The 17,975-nt window shown below is 44.6% G+C and overlaps 1 protein-coding gene across 2 annotated transcripts in view; it reads left to right on the top strand.

The window, feature by feature from the left end:
* The first annotated feature begins 11,071 nt into the window (after positions 1–11,071).
* slc8a2b (solute carrier family 8 member 2b) overlaps positions 11,072–17,975 on the top strand; it is a 13,379-nt gene continuing 6,475 nt past the window's right edge. Inside the window, exons 1-7 of one of the 2 annotated variants that reach the window (XM_047820529.1) lie at positions 11,072–12,550; positions 13,966–14,103; positions 14,307–14,534; positions 14,880–15,221; positions 15,576–16,028; positions 16,115–16,491; positions 17,209–17,270. In XM_047820529.1, coding sequence (XP_047676485.1) covers positions 12,197–12,550; positions 13,966–14,103; positions 14,307–14,534; positions 14,880–15,221; positions 15,576–16,028; positions 16,115–16,491; positions 17,209–17,270 — 1,954 coding nt within the window. In that variant the 5' untranslated portion in view covers positions 11,072–12,196. Of the gene's footprint in view, positions 12,551–13,965; positions 14,104–14,306; positions 14,535–14,879; positions 15,222–15,575; positions 16,029–16,114; positions 16,492–17,208; positions 17,274–17,975 lie in introns of both variants that reach the window. The other variant, XM_047820530.1, reaches the window with a different exon arrangement.

Below are 17,975 nucleotides of genomic sequence, written 5' to 3'. Positions count from 1 at the left end.
TTATAAATTCCATTTCCTCTCAGTAGGTACTCTCAGCAACCATGCTATTGGGGAATGCGACTGATATTCAGCACATTGTTTGGGCGTTTACCGAGGCTGAACGTTTAAAAACGCGGCAGCTCCTTCGCGGAAAGTCGCTAAATCGGGAACTAGCTGACGAATCTCTCGCATGCTGCACGTTACACAGACGCAAGAACGAGGAGCACACGGTTTTGCTGCGTTCGCAACCGAAGCCGATTCTTATCCCCTCACGTCTCTCAAGTTGCGCTCCAGCGGGCGTTATCTTGCTGCCGGTTGCCATGGCGATAGCTCCATGATACCTGGAGTGATACAAAGGGCTGCAGGATGCTTTGTGAGGCACACATTTGACCACAGATTAGATGGTCTGATTTCCATCTAATCACCAAGGAATGTTTGATCGATTTAAGATGTTTGCTGATGCAGGATGTTAACCAGGGAATATGTAAACATATATTGACAAAACCTTAGCGTAGAGAATAAAGGTTTAGAGATATAAATGTTTACTGGTAATGCGTTTTTTTTCCACAAAGCATCGTTTAATGTGTTTCTGCGACTGTAAAACAATACAGTCTGCCTCTTCTAGCTGTTGTCTCTTAGGGGCTTTTTATGGGCTTTTTACACCCGGTCACTTCCTGCGTTTTCTGTGATCCGATATCTACCCGACGGTAAAAAGACCAGGTCTAAATGCCCTCCGAAACGTTTTGGAGACGGATATAAACCCGATGGTACAAACCCCTTCAGGAGGTGGTCTGGGACGCGTTTCAGATGAAACTGGACAGGTGTGAATGTGGTTGTTCGAGCCACATACGTCAGCGCTAAACTCCTCCCAAACAGAATTACGTCACTCGCAGGTGACTCACGAGTCGCGCATCGCGCCAGAAACAAACATGTTTTCCCACCAGCGCTGTTCTGATCTTTCACCCAGGCGTAAAACGCTTTGCTGCCGCCAGCGAAAACGCAGCAAACAGTAAATGCTGTTTTTTGTAACAACAGCATACACTAAAGTGTGTTCCATTACAATTACCCCAGAAATGAGGTCAAATATATCTGCATTTTGGGCGGGAGCAGAAAGATAGGATCGATATCCGATTCGCCGAGACGCGTTTATGTGGTCTGATGTAAATGGGACAGTTTTAACAGATCGGATAGCTATCGGATCAAAGACAACACAGGAAGTGACCGGGTGTAAAAAGGCCCTTATATCTAGCGTGTCTTTTTTTAGGTTTCTGTCTTTGGTATGTATTTAGTATCAAAGTCAGAGCTGGAATAATGTTTTTTACTGAAAGCGAATGATCTACAGCTTGAACTGTTCTGAACTTGAACTGAAGCATAAACAATAAGATCTAAAGAAACCATTTAAATGAATGTTTCCTGAAGACTCTTTTTTCCCCCCCAGAGAGCAGAAAATGGACTTGTTTGGTTGTACCATCCTGACCTCCTTCTGCTCTGTGAGATGGACCTGGACCTCAGCTCCTGGTGTCATCCTGCCGTCAGAACAGTCTGGCAAATGCCAGTGTAGTTTATACTGTGGGAGATTAGAGCAAAAAGAAGTCGTGCAAACACTCAGTAATGCCTACCGGAAGCGAATGTGTGCACCAGAGCCGTTCGAACGGATATTTTGAATACATTTAGAAACCTAAATCCATCAGAAACATTTCAGTTGTCTGACTGTGACTTATTTCTTATTCGAGGCTCCAAATAAAAGCATCGTTTTTATTAAAAATAGTAAAAACGAATCTGCTGTTCATTTTGAACTCGACGGAGGAAAATTCTTCAGAATGAACTTGTGCCATAATATCCTCACTGCTAATGTGTGAAAATTAGGGAGTGTCTTTAATTATCCAGAATTTAACACATCTAGCATTTAACTCTGGGATTTTTCTGGCTGTGTAAGTCCTGTAAGTGAGACTGTAATGGTTTATACTATACACTCCTAATCTGAGTGAACGTGGCAGGGGGCAAGTAAGGATAAAGGACTCGAAAGTGTTTGTGATCAAGCAAAGAAAGAAAGACATTAACATAAAACTTATTAACCTACATTAACATTAACCTATAATAGGACGTCCGTAACGATTTGAACCGCGTGTAGTGTTTTATTAATGAAATGAATTTATACCAAATTTAACATTCACTCGTACAAAATGAGTGGAACAGAATGGAACCAGATTGTCAGCGAGTATTACATATTAATTGCTGCTTACTAATTAATCACAGTTAATAAAACAGCATATTATGTTCATGTTCATCCCAACCACAATGGACCCGGAGTATTGACTGTATGTCAGGGAAGGCGGATGTCTCTTAACATAAAAGGGGGTTTATTAAGGGACAAGAAACGACAATAACAACTACAATGTACATTTCCTGAAGAAAATGTGAATGGTGCTTGCACATGGCAAATCTCGGAGGCTAGTGCAGACGAGCATGTGACGTCATCCGAATACACGTGAGGAAGTTCCCCTCATTGATCTGAGTGTTGTGATATGTCACATGTCCATGTTGTAAAAAGTTTTGTGATTTTGCATATATTGGGGGCGGGGCTGCGGGACAACTGAAAGGCCAGTCGGTACACCAGTTTAAACCTTTGTTCAGAGTATCACCCTAAAGGAGCTGGCCCAGTTTGGTGTAGATAGTTCGAAAGCTTGCCGAGTTATAAACCTCCAAAATTTATAATGGGAGTCTATGGGAAATAAGGCCACTTTGAGACCCGGTACCGGAAGTACTGGTACTCGGATCGCTTATAAAAGTCATAGCACACCTCTCCTCAATGAGCCCGTCAATTTGACACCTCATTCATGGGTCTAGGACAAAAGCTGTGGGACAAGTTACACGCCGAAGTTTTGTCCGGAAGAGTATGCAGGATAGTAAGAATGTTGCTTTGCAAGCACCATTAATAACAAAGGGCAATAAACACCAGGAGACTGGAAACACAGAACACAGAAACAACAAACACAGAAACAACAAACCAAAAGACAAATGTAAGTGTGGCAGATGTAAGACAACGGGTATAAATAGGGGTGGCAATAATGGAAACACAAGGAAAATGTGTGCAGAGTGACACGTGACACAAAAAACAAAAACAAAGACACGTGGCACAGAAGCAAACAGTAAAAATGTGCCCCCTAGTGTCCAAAACAGGAAAAAGTCCAGACCAATTTCTGCCACTGTAGTTCACACATCCAGAGAGCGACCCGGAGAACAGCTAATACCGTGCAGATTATTAAACAGACTTTACAGGATGCTATGATGTGTTTGCTGAAACCATCTGTCCTGTAAAGGCATCAGTTGCCATGGTGATTAATGTCTCATGCCTTGTGATGTGTTGCTTGGGAACATTTTCACACCTGAGAGACATTTGCATTTCTCACCTCCGTGAAATCATTTCTAGTCTGTTTGTGTTCTTCTATTAATACAAGGTAATAACCAACAGACCGAAGAAATAACTGAAACCGTTTATCACAATAGAGTCATAAAACTTAACATATTCTGGCTCATTTTTCTTGGCTGCAGGACGATGCGTGCCAACGTAGTGCCACAACCATCGCTCTCTGCTGCAGCTCTTGGAACCGTGCGGAAGACTTTGGACCTGTCTGACATTTTATTACCCACACTGGCCTTTCATTTTGCAACTGGCATGAAGTCTACAGTCCATTATTAAAATATAAATTGCATTTTAGGTTGGTAAAAAACATGCAGTTCCTTTGCATGTATTGGACAAAAAGGGACTGAAGAGAACATACAGAGAATAGAATCTTCCTCAGTGTGTGGAACACGTGGTATAAGGACTATACATGTAGTAGGCAAAGCAGCAGCAACCTAAAGACTACATGCAAACGATGATTTAATTATTAATCGTTGGTAATCTCAGGGGGGCACGGTGGCTTAGTGGTTAGCACATTCGTCTCATACCTCCAGGGTTGGGGGTTCGATTCCCACCTCCGCCTCGTGTGTGTGGAGTTTGCATGTTTTCCCCGTGCCTCGGGGGTTTCCTCCGGGTACTCCGGTTTCCTCCCTCGGTCCAAAGACATGCATGGTACAGAACATGCAAACTCCACACACACAAGGCGGAGGCGGGAATCGAACCCCCAACCCTGGTGGTGTGAGGTGAACGTGCTAACCGCTAAGCCACCGTGTCATGGGGCCATGGTGGATGGAATGGATGAAGTGTGATGGGCTTTAGGAGGTCCAAGGTTGCAGTCAATAAGTAGGAGAGATCGGAATGAACGAGGAGGTGTTGAGATGAGTGAAGAGGGGGTTGGGATGAGTAGCAGAGTTGGAATGAAGTGAAAAGAGGAGGGAGATGAGGACACAGTTGTTTATTAAAAGATGCTGAGAATATTACTGCGATGAAACATCCTTTGCGGTCATCAGGATGCACCGTGGAAACCCTCGGCATAGAGAAGAACAAAGCGTGTGATGATACAGAGGACAGGTGTTAGTTTCTGTGTCTTGGATCTAAATCTGAAGGATCTATCGTACCTGCTATTGGACGACTTGGCCTCGCTGTGTGCCATCTGCAACCTGCTGGGATGAAGCCAAACTCCTTTTCACATACACACAGACCGAGCACTTCGTGTTCATCGTGCGTCCAATAATTTTAGATTCGCTCTCACTTTTTATTTTAGTCCTGTGCTGATTTCCTCTTTCGCACCTTCTCTTATCTAACACAGAGAGCTTAAAGTGCTTGAAGAGGACATCAGGGCTGGTTAGGAAACCGGGGGCGGGGGTGGTTGGGAGGGGGAGAACTACATTGATCTGTAATCAATAGAGAAATGATTTGGTTTGAAAATTGATTTGGTACTCGCACCGTAACGATTCAAAGTCACTTTCCGTCACCACGTTAGCCGGAAGTGAGAAGAGATTAAATTGGGCACGGCGTCTTTTACAGGAAACCGAGATCTCTCATTACTGAACCTGCCCTTTTCAGAGCCCTGGAGCTAACGTGCTAACACAAGTGTTAATGAGACATCACAGGGACATGCTGCTGTGACAACCAGCTGAGCCTGAAGACTGGAGCCTGGAGCAGAGCGCTCGCTATTCAATTATTCCAAACAGCATTTACTCAATGGCTGACTGAGATGTTGCTGGCTCTCATACTGTGGTCCACAGAATACTGATCACAGGCTGGTCCCATTTATCAACTGGAACATCTCAGGAGCACCTGAGACTTTTATAAAATACCTTTACTAATAAAAACAGCAGTCTACAAGGCATTGTTTAAGAGGCTGGTTGATCAGGTTTGTGTAAAGGTTTGTGAAAATCTCAACAAAGTGAATGCTGAAGTTACTCTAGATGTTGTGTTGCTCCTGTTTGGTTCCTCTTGCTGTAAAGCTATACAATGTTAGACTAGTTATGTGAAGTTAGACTAGTTATGTGCAGTTAGACTGGTTATGTGAAGTTAGACTGGTTATGTGAAGTTAGACTAGTTATGTGCAGTTAGACTGGTTATGTGAAGTTAGATTAGTTATGTGAAGATAGACTAGTTATGTGAAGTTAGACTGGTTATGTGAAGTTAGACTGGTTATGTGAAGTTAGACTGGTTATGTGAAGATAGATTAGTTATGAGAAGTTAGACTGGTTATGTGAAGATAGATTAGTTATGTGAAGTTAGACTGGTTATGTGAAGTTAGACTGGTTATGTGAAGTTAGACTAGTTATGCGCAGTTAGACTGGTTATGTGAAGTTATATTAGTTATGAGAAGTTAGACTGGTTATGTGAAGTTAGATTAGTTATGTGCAGTTAGACTGGTTATGAGAAGTTAGACTGGTTATGTGAAGTTAGACTGGTTATGAGAAGTTAGACTGGTTATGTGAAGTTATATTAGTTATGAGAAGTTAGACTGGTTATGTGAAGTTAGACTAGTTATGTGCAGTTAGACTGGTTATGTGAAGTTAGATTAGTTATGTGAAGTTAGACTGGTTATGTGAAGTTAGACTAGTTATGTGAAGTTAGACTGGTTATGTGAAGTTAGACTGGTTATGTGAAGTTAGACTAGTTATGTGAAGTTAGACTGGTTATGTGAAGTTAGACTGGTTATGTGAAGTTAGATTAGTTATGAGAAGTTAGACTGGTTATGTGAAGTTAGACTGGTTATGTGAAGTTAGATTAGTTATGTGAAGTTAGACTGGTTATGTGAAGTTAGATTAGTTATGAGAAGTTAGACTGGTTATGTGAAGTTAGACTAGTTATGTGCAGTTAGACTGGTTATGTGAAGTTAGATTAGTTATGAGAAGTTAGACTGGTTATGTGAAGTTAGACTGGTTATGTGAAGTTAGATTAGTTATGTGAAGTTAGATTAGTTATGAGAAGTTAGACTGGTTATGTGAAGTTAGACTAGTTATGTGCAGTTAGACTGGTTATGTGAAGTTAGATTAGTTATGAGAAGTTAGACTGGTTATGTGAAGTTAGATTAGTTATGAGAAGTTAGACTAGTTATGTGAAGTTAGACTAGTTATGTGAAGTTAGACTAGTTATGTGAAGTTAGACTAGTTAGCGTATAATGCTCACTAGTTTTAATCAGATTTCCTGTTGTTCGCTTTCTTCTTCCTCGCCACACGTTTTTAAACCTGCGACGTTTGGTTTTAATGTGCAGTTTGTGAGCTGCTTCATCAGAACAGATAAATAAGTTTATAACAGTGTGAACTGTACGATTAAATGACTACGGTTTTAAACATGAATATATCAACAAATAATTAGAAATGTTCATTGTTCAGGTTCTTGTGTCTATTATTTATTTCATTGCGCATTAATCTGGAATGTTTGATTTAAAAAAGAAATTAGACCAACAACCTGAATGTGTTACGAGTCCCTGTGGTGACGGCGGTGTGTCCAGAAATATAACAACATTTTGTATGTCCTCTCTCTCTCTCTCTCTCTCTCTCTCTCTCTCTCTCTCTCTCTCTCTCTCTCTCTCGGTCTTTCTCTCTCTCTCTGTCTCTTCCTCTCTCTCTCTCTTTCCCTCCCTCAATTTCTGTCTCTGTCCCTGTCTCTCTGTCTGTCTCTCTTTCTCCCTATCTGTCTGTCTCACTCTCTCTCTGTCTCTCTCTGTCTCTCTCTGTCTCTCTCTCTCTCTCTCTCTCTCTCTCTCTCTCTCTTTCTCCCTATCTGTCTGTCTCACTCTCTCTCTGTCTGTCTGTCTCTCTCTTTCTCTCTATCTGTCTGTCTCTCTCTCTCTCTCTGTCTCTTCCTCTCTCTCTCTTCCCCTCCCTCAATTTCTGTCTCTGTCCCTGTCTCTCTCTCTCTGTCTGTCTTTCTCTCTCTCCCTCTTTCTCTCTCTCTCTGCCTCTCTCTCTCTCTCTTTCTCTCTATCTGTCTGTCTCACTCTCTCTCTGTCTGTCTCTCTGTCTCTCTCTCTCTCCCTCCCTCCCTTTCTCTCTCTCTCTCTCTCTCTCTCTCTCTCTCTCTCTCTCTCTCTCCCTATCTGTCTGTCTCTCCCTCCCACTCTCTCTGTCTCTCTCTGTATCTCCCCCCCCTCTCTTACTTGGACTGTAATGAGAGTTGATGTGAATGACTTGACCTTTTGCTCACTAAGTGAAGTCGAAGAAGAAGAGAAGGCAGTGTGTTGGCTGCTGAACATTTCAGAGACGTAATGATTCCTGGGTGAATTATACACCATCTCAGATCTGCTGATGCATTGGCAGTGTGTGTGTGTGTGTGTGTGTGTGTGTGTGTGTGTGTGTGTGTGTTTAACATTATTCTACAGACAGCAGATAAGACACTAACAACCACATTCAGCGCTGCTGTGAAAATAAAATAAAAGCCTCCGGTTTAGCCGTGACAAAGGGATAAAGAGACACTTAGGAGACAGAATAGTCGTATAGAATTCAGACTCTACACACTGCACATTATCCAGGTTCCATTCTGTTCCATCCTCTACCTATTCTGTGTGCGTCTGGCTTTTGTAGCGTGTCACACACGGTTGCGTTCTCGTAGTCTGTGTTTGGATAAAATCCCTCCCCTCCTAATAAGGCGGTGTGTTTTTGCAGCTCCTGTGCAGTCACCGCTTAAACAGAACCTCCTGACATCTCACGTTATGTTCTTATTCGTCTCTGATTCGGTTTCCATCCATAAGTCCGTTAAAGAAACGGCGTCCTGTTACTGTTTGTTTCGTATCGACTGCATATAAAACTTTTTGCATTGTAATAATATTCACTATGACTCATGCGGAGCAGTTCGTTCTGGTTTATTATCGATACCTACAATCAATCAGAAGCCCAGGTGGAGGGAGCGGGAGTGGGGGGTATTTTTGTTTTATCACCCTGTGAACAAATCAGCAATGGATAATTAATGAATGGATTACAGTATAAACCTATGAGAATCTTGTAAAATGAGAAAAGAATCAAATCCTGAGAATCTTTGAGCTACAAAGAAAGATATGATCCTGAGATTAATAGAAGCGAAGTGCCCAGGATGGGGTATATAATGTTTCATAAGATCAGGGGTCTTGTTCACGAGTGAGGGAAGGATGGAGCGGGAGATCGACAGGCGGATCGGTGTGTCGATATGCCGGTCTATTGTGGTGAAGAGAGAGCTGAGCCACAAGGCGAAGCTCTCTATTTACCAGTCGATCTACGTTCCTACCCTCACCTATGGTCATGAGCTTTGGGTCATGACCGAAAGGACGAGATCCCGGATACAGGCGGCCGAAATGAGTTTCCTCCGTAGGGTGGCTGGGCGCTGCCTTAGAGATAGGGTGAGGAGTTCGGTCACTCGGGAGGAGCTCAGAGTAGAGCTGCTGCTCCTCCACATCGAGAGGAGTCAGCTGAGGTGGCTCGGGCATCTGTTCAGGATGCCTCCTGGACGCCTCCCTGGGGAGGTGTTCCGGGCATGTCCAACCGGGAGGAGGCCCCGGGGAAGACCTATGATAAAATGATAGAATGATAAAATAACGTTATGTACTTTATTGATCACAACCTCCATTTATACAGGTTACACGGAGCTGCACGTACACGTTTTATTCGCCGCGTTTGGATGCCGATGTAGGTTCGCAAAGCCATGAGCATTAACAGTAAAGCAACATCCGCCATTGTTGTTGTGTTTGTGTTTGTCGCTGCTGCGCTAACACGTGACACGTATACAGTGACGTCACACTCGGCGCTGTGATGCTCTCTAGCCGGTGGAAAGGCAAACCGGTTCTTAGAAGGTTCGCCAGCGGAACCAACTTTGAACCAGCACCAGCACGAGCTCTGAACCAGCACCCGGTTCTTTCCGGTGGAAAAGAGGCATTAAATTGCCCAAAAACTAATTGCCCAAAGGTCAAAAGTCAAACCCAGTGTAGACACTCTGTAGGGTTGTCCATTCCAGTCCCTTTTAAACTTGGAAATAACTGTTAGGGCCTGATAGTGAGGAGGCCTTGAGCCCCACGGCAAAAGAGTGCTATCAAGGGACTGGCCCATGGGATGGAAGGAGGGTACTCGGACAGGGGCTTTAAGGACATTACTCGTTATCTGAAAGGTGGCAATATCCTGGTCTACCACTAGGAGAAAGGTCTCAGTCAGCTCCATTATAGAGGGACCAACATCAGTCATTTGGGGTTAAAGTGACATGACGGTGTCCCATACTCAGACTTTGTTCTCTGCGTTTAACGCATCCAAATTGCACACACACAGCAGTGAACACACACACACACACACACACACACCATGAACACACACACACCATGAACACACACCCGGAGCAGTGGGCAGCCATTTATGCTGCTGTGGAGAGCAGTTGGGGGGAAGGGGGGGGGGGTTCGGTGCCTTCGTGCGGCACCCCTGGAGCAGGTGAGGTTATTAAGGGCCTTGCTCAAGGACCCAACATAGATGTCACAGCAGCTTGTGGCCTTGAACACCGACCTTCTGATTAGGAACCCAGCCCCTGGACCGCTGGACCATCACATCCTCACGAATCAATGCTGGCTGTAACATGGCTAAAATAGGTCCAGCGTGTATATCTTACAGTCTAGCGGTTTGGCTGGTAAGATGACTAGTTGGTAAGATGTGACAAAGCATTGACAACAAGTATGTGGTCACTGATCTGCCTGTGATCCATCATATTAGAAAGAACAGGTGCCACGGTGTACAAAACAACCCCAATATTCACCCAAGGAGTGGCTGTAGATGTATACCGGACACATCTGAGCAAGGATTGTAACTCTCCAGCTTGGTGGAAGGAATGAATGAATTTAAAATGTGCCTAGCAGTGAGACAGGTGATTGATGGCCTGATTACTGGAGCTAAAATGGCTTCTGGCTTTGCTCTAATAAGAATGATTTCCTAACTGCAGGGCAACCTGATAGCATGGTTACAAAACTCAACCATCTTAATTACTGTACACATGAAGGCTAGATTGATGGATGGGTGGAATGAGAAAAGGGCAGAGCAAAAGGAAGAAGTTTAGGATGAACTTGTGGTCTAGAATGTCATGTGGATATATCGATGTGACAAATATCCATGACTGATATTATTAGGAATGATTATAATTAACTAAAATGCTCCAGGAACCATTTGGTTCAGCCCACTAATGGGGTTTCTGGTGTCAAAATAATTCTCACTTCATATGAAAGGGGAAGCACTTATAGCGTAACAGATATTGCATCATCGGGTAGGCGTGGCCTATTCGATAATCTAACCCTAACATTAACCCTAACCCTAACTGTAGTTTTTGGTTTATTAAAATAGCTTAACTGTAAAATAATAAATCATATGTCAGGGTTCAGCACGGACTTTCGGCCACGTGTGTTTGTTGTCGTTCCTCGTCACGTGTCTGCCCCGCCTTCGTCTGCTCCTCCCTGTCACAACACCCGGTCCTCATTGTGTCATCATTGTCTCGTGTATAAATGTGAGCCGCGTTGCCGATGGCGGTGCGGATACATTGGTTACATCTAGTCTAGGTTGGTTTCGTCATGTGTATTATTTTAGTCCTCGTTGTTGTCCTGTATTTGTCTTTATCATTTATCAAACCCCTTTCATTTGAAGCTATCCTGTGTGCGGGTCCGCCTCCTTCCTCCTCTGGTTGTGACATCATAATAGATATAAAATATAAAATCTACCTGTATGACTGTTTTGTCCTTCATTATCCATGGTACAGTAAGTATGCTCTTTTCTTTGAAAGAGGGCAAACGAACATGGTAACGAAACCCCTGGAATTTAGTGAATGGGTAGCGATAGACGGATGAATGGGATAGACAGATGAACGCTGGGGTGGTGGATGGTTTCCTCAAACAAAACCAGAGAAGCTTCATTCTCAGGAGAGGTGCTGCATGACCGTTCAGAGGGGGTGACTTGGATGTTCAGAGGTATTGCATCTTTGCAATAACCTCTAAACTGATTTCTTATGATGACCGGATTCTTTAATTCAAAGATACTCGTGATTGGCTAGGGCTGTTGTGATTGACAGGGAAGTGAAAACCCCAACCCCGGGAATGCTCACTTTAGCTCCTACCCTCACTCCCAATCTCTGGGTGACGGATTGAAAGCTTTTCTGTTCCCTGACTGTAACCCGGGTCGCTGTGAAGGGAACTCAACGCTTCATCATAGCTCCTGCAAAGAAGTGTTCCTGTAGCATCAAGTTCCCTCACAAGTGAACTACACTGGGTTACATGCGTAACTTAGTTCCCTGAGACGTTTAGCATGCCAGAGGTTTAGCATTGTGCTGTTGTTAGTGCTTGGACCCCACAGGTTCTATTAGCAAGTGAGTGTTGCTCTACCAGTAATCTATCAATGGTCCCTTAAAGTAGCCAGAATCTCAGAATCTCTGTCTCAAAGAGCACAAGCAAGTAACCTTGCGAAGTATCACATAGTCGACAGTGAAAGGAAAGAGACAGTGAAAATAAAGTGAATCACATGTCAGTTAAACCTTTATCGATTTAGTTGTCTTTGTTTTTCTGCTTGTTTTGTACATTTTTAGGTCATAATTCACAACCACAAGCTTTTCTACTGAGGTGTCATGTTTGTGGTGTCGATACCGAATGTCTTGACAAGTCCCTTGTTGAACGTACAGTACCGCTACTCTAGAAGTGATAATGTGTTAGAACGAGGACATTAATATAAACCTGTGATTAATTTAAACCTGTGACTATGTGTTACTAATTCCCAGTGTTACCTTCTCTGTGTGATACTCTCTCTCTGTTCAGGTGGGCTGTTTCTTTACCTTTGTTTAACAACACGTCGTCACTGCCTAAGGATAAAAGCTATGGCACCATCTTCTCTCCACTCTGTTGTTTTCCTGCTGTCCTTGTGCCTCCTCCTTTTCTTTCTTCCAACCTGCACTCCAGAGTCCCAAAACGAGGAAGAGTCGACGGTTTCTCCGACAGTGCTGGAGTCGTATGATGCATCCTTGTCCACTAATGCCAGTTCGAAACGCTGTGGTGAGGCTGTCAAGTGTCAACCAGGTATCATCCTGCCTGTGTGGAAGCCTACTGACCCGGAACTTGGAGAAAAGATCGCTCGTGCTGTCCTCTATTTCGTCTCTTTGATGTACATGTTCCTGGGTGTATCAATCATCGCGGATCGCTTCATGGCATCCATTGAAGTTATTACATCACAGGTAAACGAGTGCTAGACAGATTATCCAATTCCATACATTCTGAAAACATCTCGGAGTGGCATTGCATAGTGGGATTAGAAATCATTACTGGAGCTCATGTTACATGAGCTTGGGATCAATTCCTAGACCTGGAGCTCTGAGACAACATACTACCTGCTTTGCCAGCACTAGCATTTAGAGGTCTTCACGGGCCCACTTAGATCCGTAAAACCCGAGACCCGACCCGAGACCCGAGCGAACCAGGAACCATTTGGTTCAGCCCACTTAATGGGGTGTCTGGAGTCAAAATAATTCTCACTTGATATGAAAGGGGATGCACTTATTTCCAGGGATTTCAGAACAGCGTAACAGATATTGCGTCATCGGGTAGGCGTGGCCTATTTGATAATCTAACCCTAACCCTAACCCTAACCGTATTTTTTGGTTGTTTGTTTTCAAAATCAGCTTAACTGTAAGATAATAACGCATAATAGATATAAAATATAAAATCTACCTGTACGACTGTTTTGTTCTTCTTTACCCATCGTAGGTACGCTCTTTTTTTTTTTTGAAAGAGGGCGTTTTTCCAAGACCTCCAGAAACACGCCCAGTTTACGTCATGGTAACGAAACTCCTGGAATTTAGTGAATGCCGATATGAAAGCTGGGGTGGTGCATAGATCTGAAAACACGAGGTACGACCCGAGACCTGAGCGGGTTCGGGTCTAAAAGTTTCACGTGTGCCTCGGACACGGATCGGGTATAATAATAGCAGCGTCGGGTCTCGGGTAATTTAAAACGAATGGGTTTTTACCGAACGGACCTGAGAAGACCCGAACTACTGTATCTTGTGTGTGTGCATCGACTCGAGTCCTTTTCCAACCTTTCCTCTGTTTCCCAAGACCCCTTGCGACATCGTCTTGCTGGCCGTAAGTTAATTAAGTTCGTTAAGTTCGTTGTCAATCAATTTTGAATCCACGCAGTAGCGGTTACTTATCTGTCTGACTGGTGTGTGTAGGGCTGCATCGGTGTGTCCAACATTCGGGTCCAGTCGGGTTAAAAAAATTGCAAACCATTCTGGACGGACTCGGGTCTAATTTTTTCGTGTTTGCCTCGGGTCGGGTCTTTCTTAGAAAAAAACCTAAAATTAAAAATTATGCATGTTGGGTAAAAAGTGATTCGGGTCGGTTCAGGTCGAGAAGACCTCTATTAGCATTACCTCTATTAGCTCTATTAGCATTACAGTACCATCAGGACCTGTGTAGTATTACACGTTAATGTTTTTCAGGTTTGTGAATGCGTGTGCCTTCCGACAGACGCGTCCATCAAGGATTTTTGGCTCCGGATCCTTCACCTTTTTGTCTCATTTCACTGCATCCTTCATTGTTTTTCTTACCACTCAACCTCAAGCGTAGTAACACCAGCTTTGTTCTTCAGGAGAAAGAGGTCACGATCACGATGCCCAGTGGGGAGACGACAGTGGCCACGGTGCGCATCTGGAATGAGACCGTATCCAACTTAACACTAATGGCGCTGGGCTCCTCTGCTCCTGAGATCTTACTGTCTGTCATCGAGGTGAGTTATCAGATGATATTCACAAGTAACGCACAGTTGGAGAATTGTGTCGAGAAAATGGTTCACATTCAGAGACCCTCGGAAGCTGAATTTCTCGGTTAGTCGTTTATATCTGCAGGTTGCCAGATTATTGTCGCAGCGCTCTTCTGACAAGTCCTAAAATACCATGTGGTTGTGTGTGCATATATTTGTACTTGTCCTAGGTTTGTGGTCATGGTTTTCAATCAGGTGAACTGGGTCCCAGCACGATCGTGGGCAGTGCTGCGTTCAACATGTTTGTGATCATTGGTATCTGTGTTTGGGTGATCCCTAACGGAGAAGTGAGGAAGATCAAACATCTGAGAGTCTTCTTCATTACTGCCTTCTGGAGCATCTTCGCATACATATGGCTTTACCTTATACTCGCCGTCATCTCACCCGGAGTTGTCCAGGTATGTACGAGTTAGGAGAAGTGTGTTTCTGAGGATGTGTTGAAAGTGCGGAAAAAAAAAGACCTTCTTGTGGCTTTTACACTTGGAGCACGATGAATAGAATCCGAAGTCTTAGAATTTTTAATGCATAGATTGATAAAATTTAGAATTACACACAAGGATATAAAGATGTAAACATTTAGAATGTATAGATTTAGCAGGCTTACAATCAGACCATAAAATTAGAGTTAATTAATAATTAGCTGCATTAATAATTTTACAGATGGAAAGTCTTCACGAGCATAATAAGTGTGTGTGTGTGTGTGTGTGTGTGTGTGTGTGTGTGTGTGTGTGTTACTGTGTTAGGTTTGGGAGGCCCTGGTCACACTGTCATTCTTCCCAGTTTGTGTGATTCTGGCCTGGATCGCCGATCGCCGTCTCCTCTTCTACAAGTACATGTCCAAGCGCTATCGAGCTGACAAGAGGACAGGGGTTGTCGTGGAGACAGAAGGGGATATGTCCCCTAAAGGAGGGGATATGATCATGCGTGGGAAGTTTCCATCGAGTGCGTCAGCTGGAGTCATTACCCTGGAACACTGCCAAGACGGGCCTAATAACAGCGCAGGCACCATGGCAACCCTGCTGAAGTCCAACAGCACCACCATTAACATGGAGAGTACAAAAGACCTGGACGAGAGCCGCAAAGAGGCGAGGAGGAAACACACACACACACACACACACACACACACACACACACACACACACACACACACACACACACACAAAAGATTGACCTGGAGTGAACCTGTTAACTGTTATACTCTGATTGTTTTATTCTTTTATCCAATTACACTTTCTAACCTAAAGAGCGAATAAATAAACAAACAAACAAACAAACAAATAAATAAATATATTGTCTTGACATTTTTATATTTTCTAGGAAACTGACTCATCAGAAGAATGAAACATAAATGCAAATTTGTTCGTATTTCGTTCTGTGTGTCATTTCCACACAATGTGGAGGAACAATGGACACGAACTGATCTCCTTCTGTCTCTTCAGGTTATTCGTATACTGAAGGACCTGAAGCAGAAGTATCCCAAAAAAGATCTGGATCAGCTAATGGAGCTCGCTAACTATTACGCCCTGCTACACCAGCAGAAGAGCCGCGCCTTCTACCGCGTCCAGGCCACACGTATGATGATCGGAGCAGGCAATGTGCTGAAGAAGCACGCGGCGGATCACGCACGCAAGGCGGTCGCTAAAGACGTCAGCGCATTTGAGCACGACGATCACGCCACGTGCAGCCGCATCTCCTTTGAGAGTAACCACAGCCAGTGCATGGAGAACTGCGGCACTGTCTCCTTAGCCGTGGTGTGTCACGGGGGAACTGGTGAGAACACCTTTTACGTGGACTACCGCACGGAGGATGGAACCGCCAACGCTGGCTCAGATTACGTGTACGGCGAAGGGACGCTGGTGTTTAAACCGGGCGAAACCGTAAAGGAGATAAAGGTAAAAGAAATAACTAAATAATTTAAACAAAAATAAATAACTAAGTTTAAATAAGTCATGAATGAATGAAACGGTTCTGATTTCAGGTCGGTATTATAGACGACGATATCTTTGAGGAGGACGAGCACTTCTTTGTGCGTCTGCTGAACCTGAGAGTCGGCGATGCTGAAGGCATGTTCGAAAGTGACGAGGCCGGTCAGGGGCCCAAGGGACGCTTAGTAGAACCTCTGGTCACCACGGTGACCATTTTGGACGACGACCATGCAGGCATCTTTACGTTTAGTGAGCAGATCACACGTGTGAGTGAGAGTGTCGGCACCATGGAGGTGACGGTGGTGAGAAACTCGGGAGCTCGTGGAACTGTGATCCTGCCGTACCACACAGAGCCTGGAACAGCGCAGGGAGGAGGTGACGACTACGAGGACGCCTGCGGAGAGCTGGAATTCACCAACGATCAGACCACGTGAGTGTGTGTGGGTGTGTGTGTTTGTGTGTATGTGTATGTGTATGTGTGTGCAAGTGTGTGTATGTGTGTGTATGTGTGTGTGTATGTGTATTACACACAAACACACACCACATTACACACACATACACACTATGTGTGTGTAATGTGGTGTGTGTTTGTGTGTAATGTGGTGTGTGAGTGTGTGTAATGTGGTGTGTGTTTGTGTGTAATGTGTTGTGTGTGTGTGTAATGTGGTGTGTGTAATGTGGTGTGTGTGTGTGTGTGTGTAATGTGGTTTGTCCGTGTGTAGTGTGGTGTGTCCGTGTGTAATGTGGTGTTTGTGTGTGTGTGTGTGTGTGTGTAATGTGGTGTGTGTGTGTGTGTGTGTGTGTGTGTGATGTGGTGTGTGTGTGTGATGTGGTGTGTGTGTGTGATGTGGTGTGTGTGTGATGTGGTGTGTGTGTGTGTGTGTGTGTGTGTGTGTGTGTGTGTGTGTGTGTGTGTGTGTGTGTGTGTGATGTGGTGTGTGTGAGATGTGGTGTGTGTGTGATATGGTGTGTGTGTGATGTGTTGTGTGTGATGTGGGTGTGTGTGTTTTCGTTTTGGTGTGGGTTGATGTTGTGTTTGTTGTGTTGTGTTGCTTGGTTGTGTTTTGTGTTGTGTTTTTGTTTTTTTGTTTTTATGTGTGTGTATTTTTTTTGTTTTTTTTCTTTTTGTGTTTGTGTGTGTTTTCAGGCAAACCATTCAGATTAGGATCATTGATGACGAAGAATATGAAGGCAGGAAGAACTTCTCTACAAACATTTCCTTGTCTTAAACCACGGTTTTCTATAATAAAAAAAATTGAATCATCCTCTTGTAAGGTTGTGTGTGTACATGAGAAGATGGATAGAGAAGCTCGCGAGAGAGAGCGCTCGAGCGAGAGTTTGTGTGTGTCTTCTCTGTGTGGTGTGGTTTGTTTGTCGTTTAACTATATTAGTAGAGAATCGTCATTATCATAGTATAGTTTATATATATATGATCGTCTTGATATCTATAGGCATTATATTTACACTCGCTCGCTTCGCGCTCGCGAGCTCTCGCGGTCCCTCATCTCGCTCCGGGCGAGCGCGAGCGGTCGACTCGCTAGCTCGCGCGCTCGCTGTCGCTGGCAGCGCGCGGCGCGCTCGCGGTCGCTCCTCCGAGCGCGGAGCGCGCGCGCGCGCGCGCGGTCGCTCGCTCGCTCGCTTCGCGCGCGCGCTCTCGCGGCGCGTCCTCGCTCGCTCGCTCGTGCTCGTCTCGCGCGCGCGCGCGCGCGAGGGAGTTGTTTTGTGTCTCTCTCTGTGTGTGTGTGGTGTGTGGCGCGAGATCCGCGCAGAGAGCGTGTGCGCGCCGCGCCTGTCCTCGCTCCGCTCGCCGCGCGCGCGCGCGCGCCGCGCGCGGTCGCTCGAGTGCTGCGCTAGCTAGACTAGCTATAGGAGATAGCAGAGAGAGCGCGTTTCTCGTCGCGTCGTCATTATTTA

Source organism: Tachysurus fulvidraco, chromosome 11 (assembly GCF_022655615.1).
Source record: "Tachysurus fulvidraco isolate hzauxx_2018 chromosome 11, HZAU_PFXX_2.0, whole genome shotgun sequence".
NCBI classification, from domain to species: Eukaryota; Metazoa; Chordata; class Actinopteri; order Siluriformes; family Bagridae; genus Tachysurus; species Tachysurus fulvidraco.
Note: the sequence above shows the minus strand (reverse complement) of the source record. Positions and strands in the feature narration are given on the sequence as shown.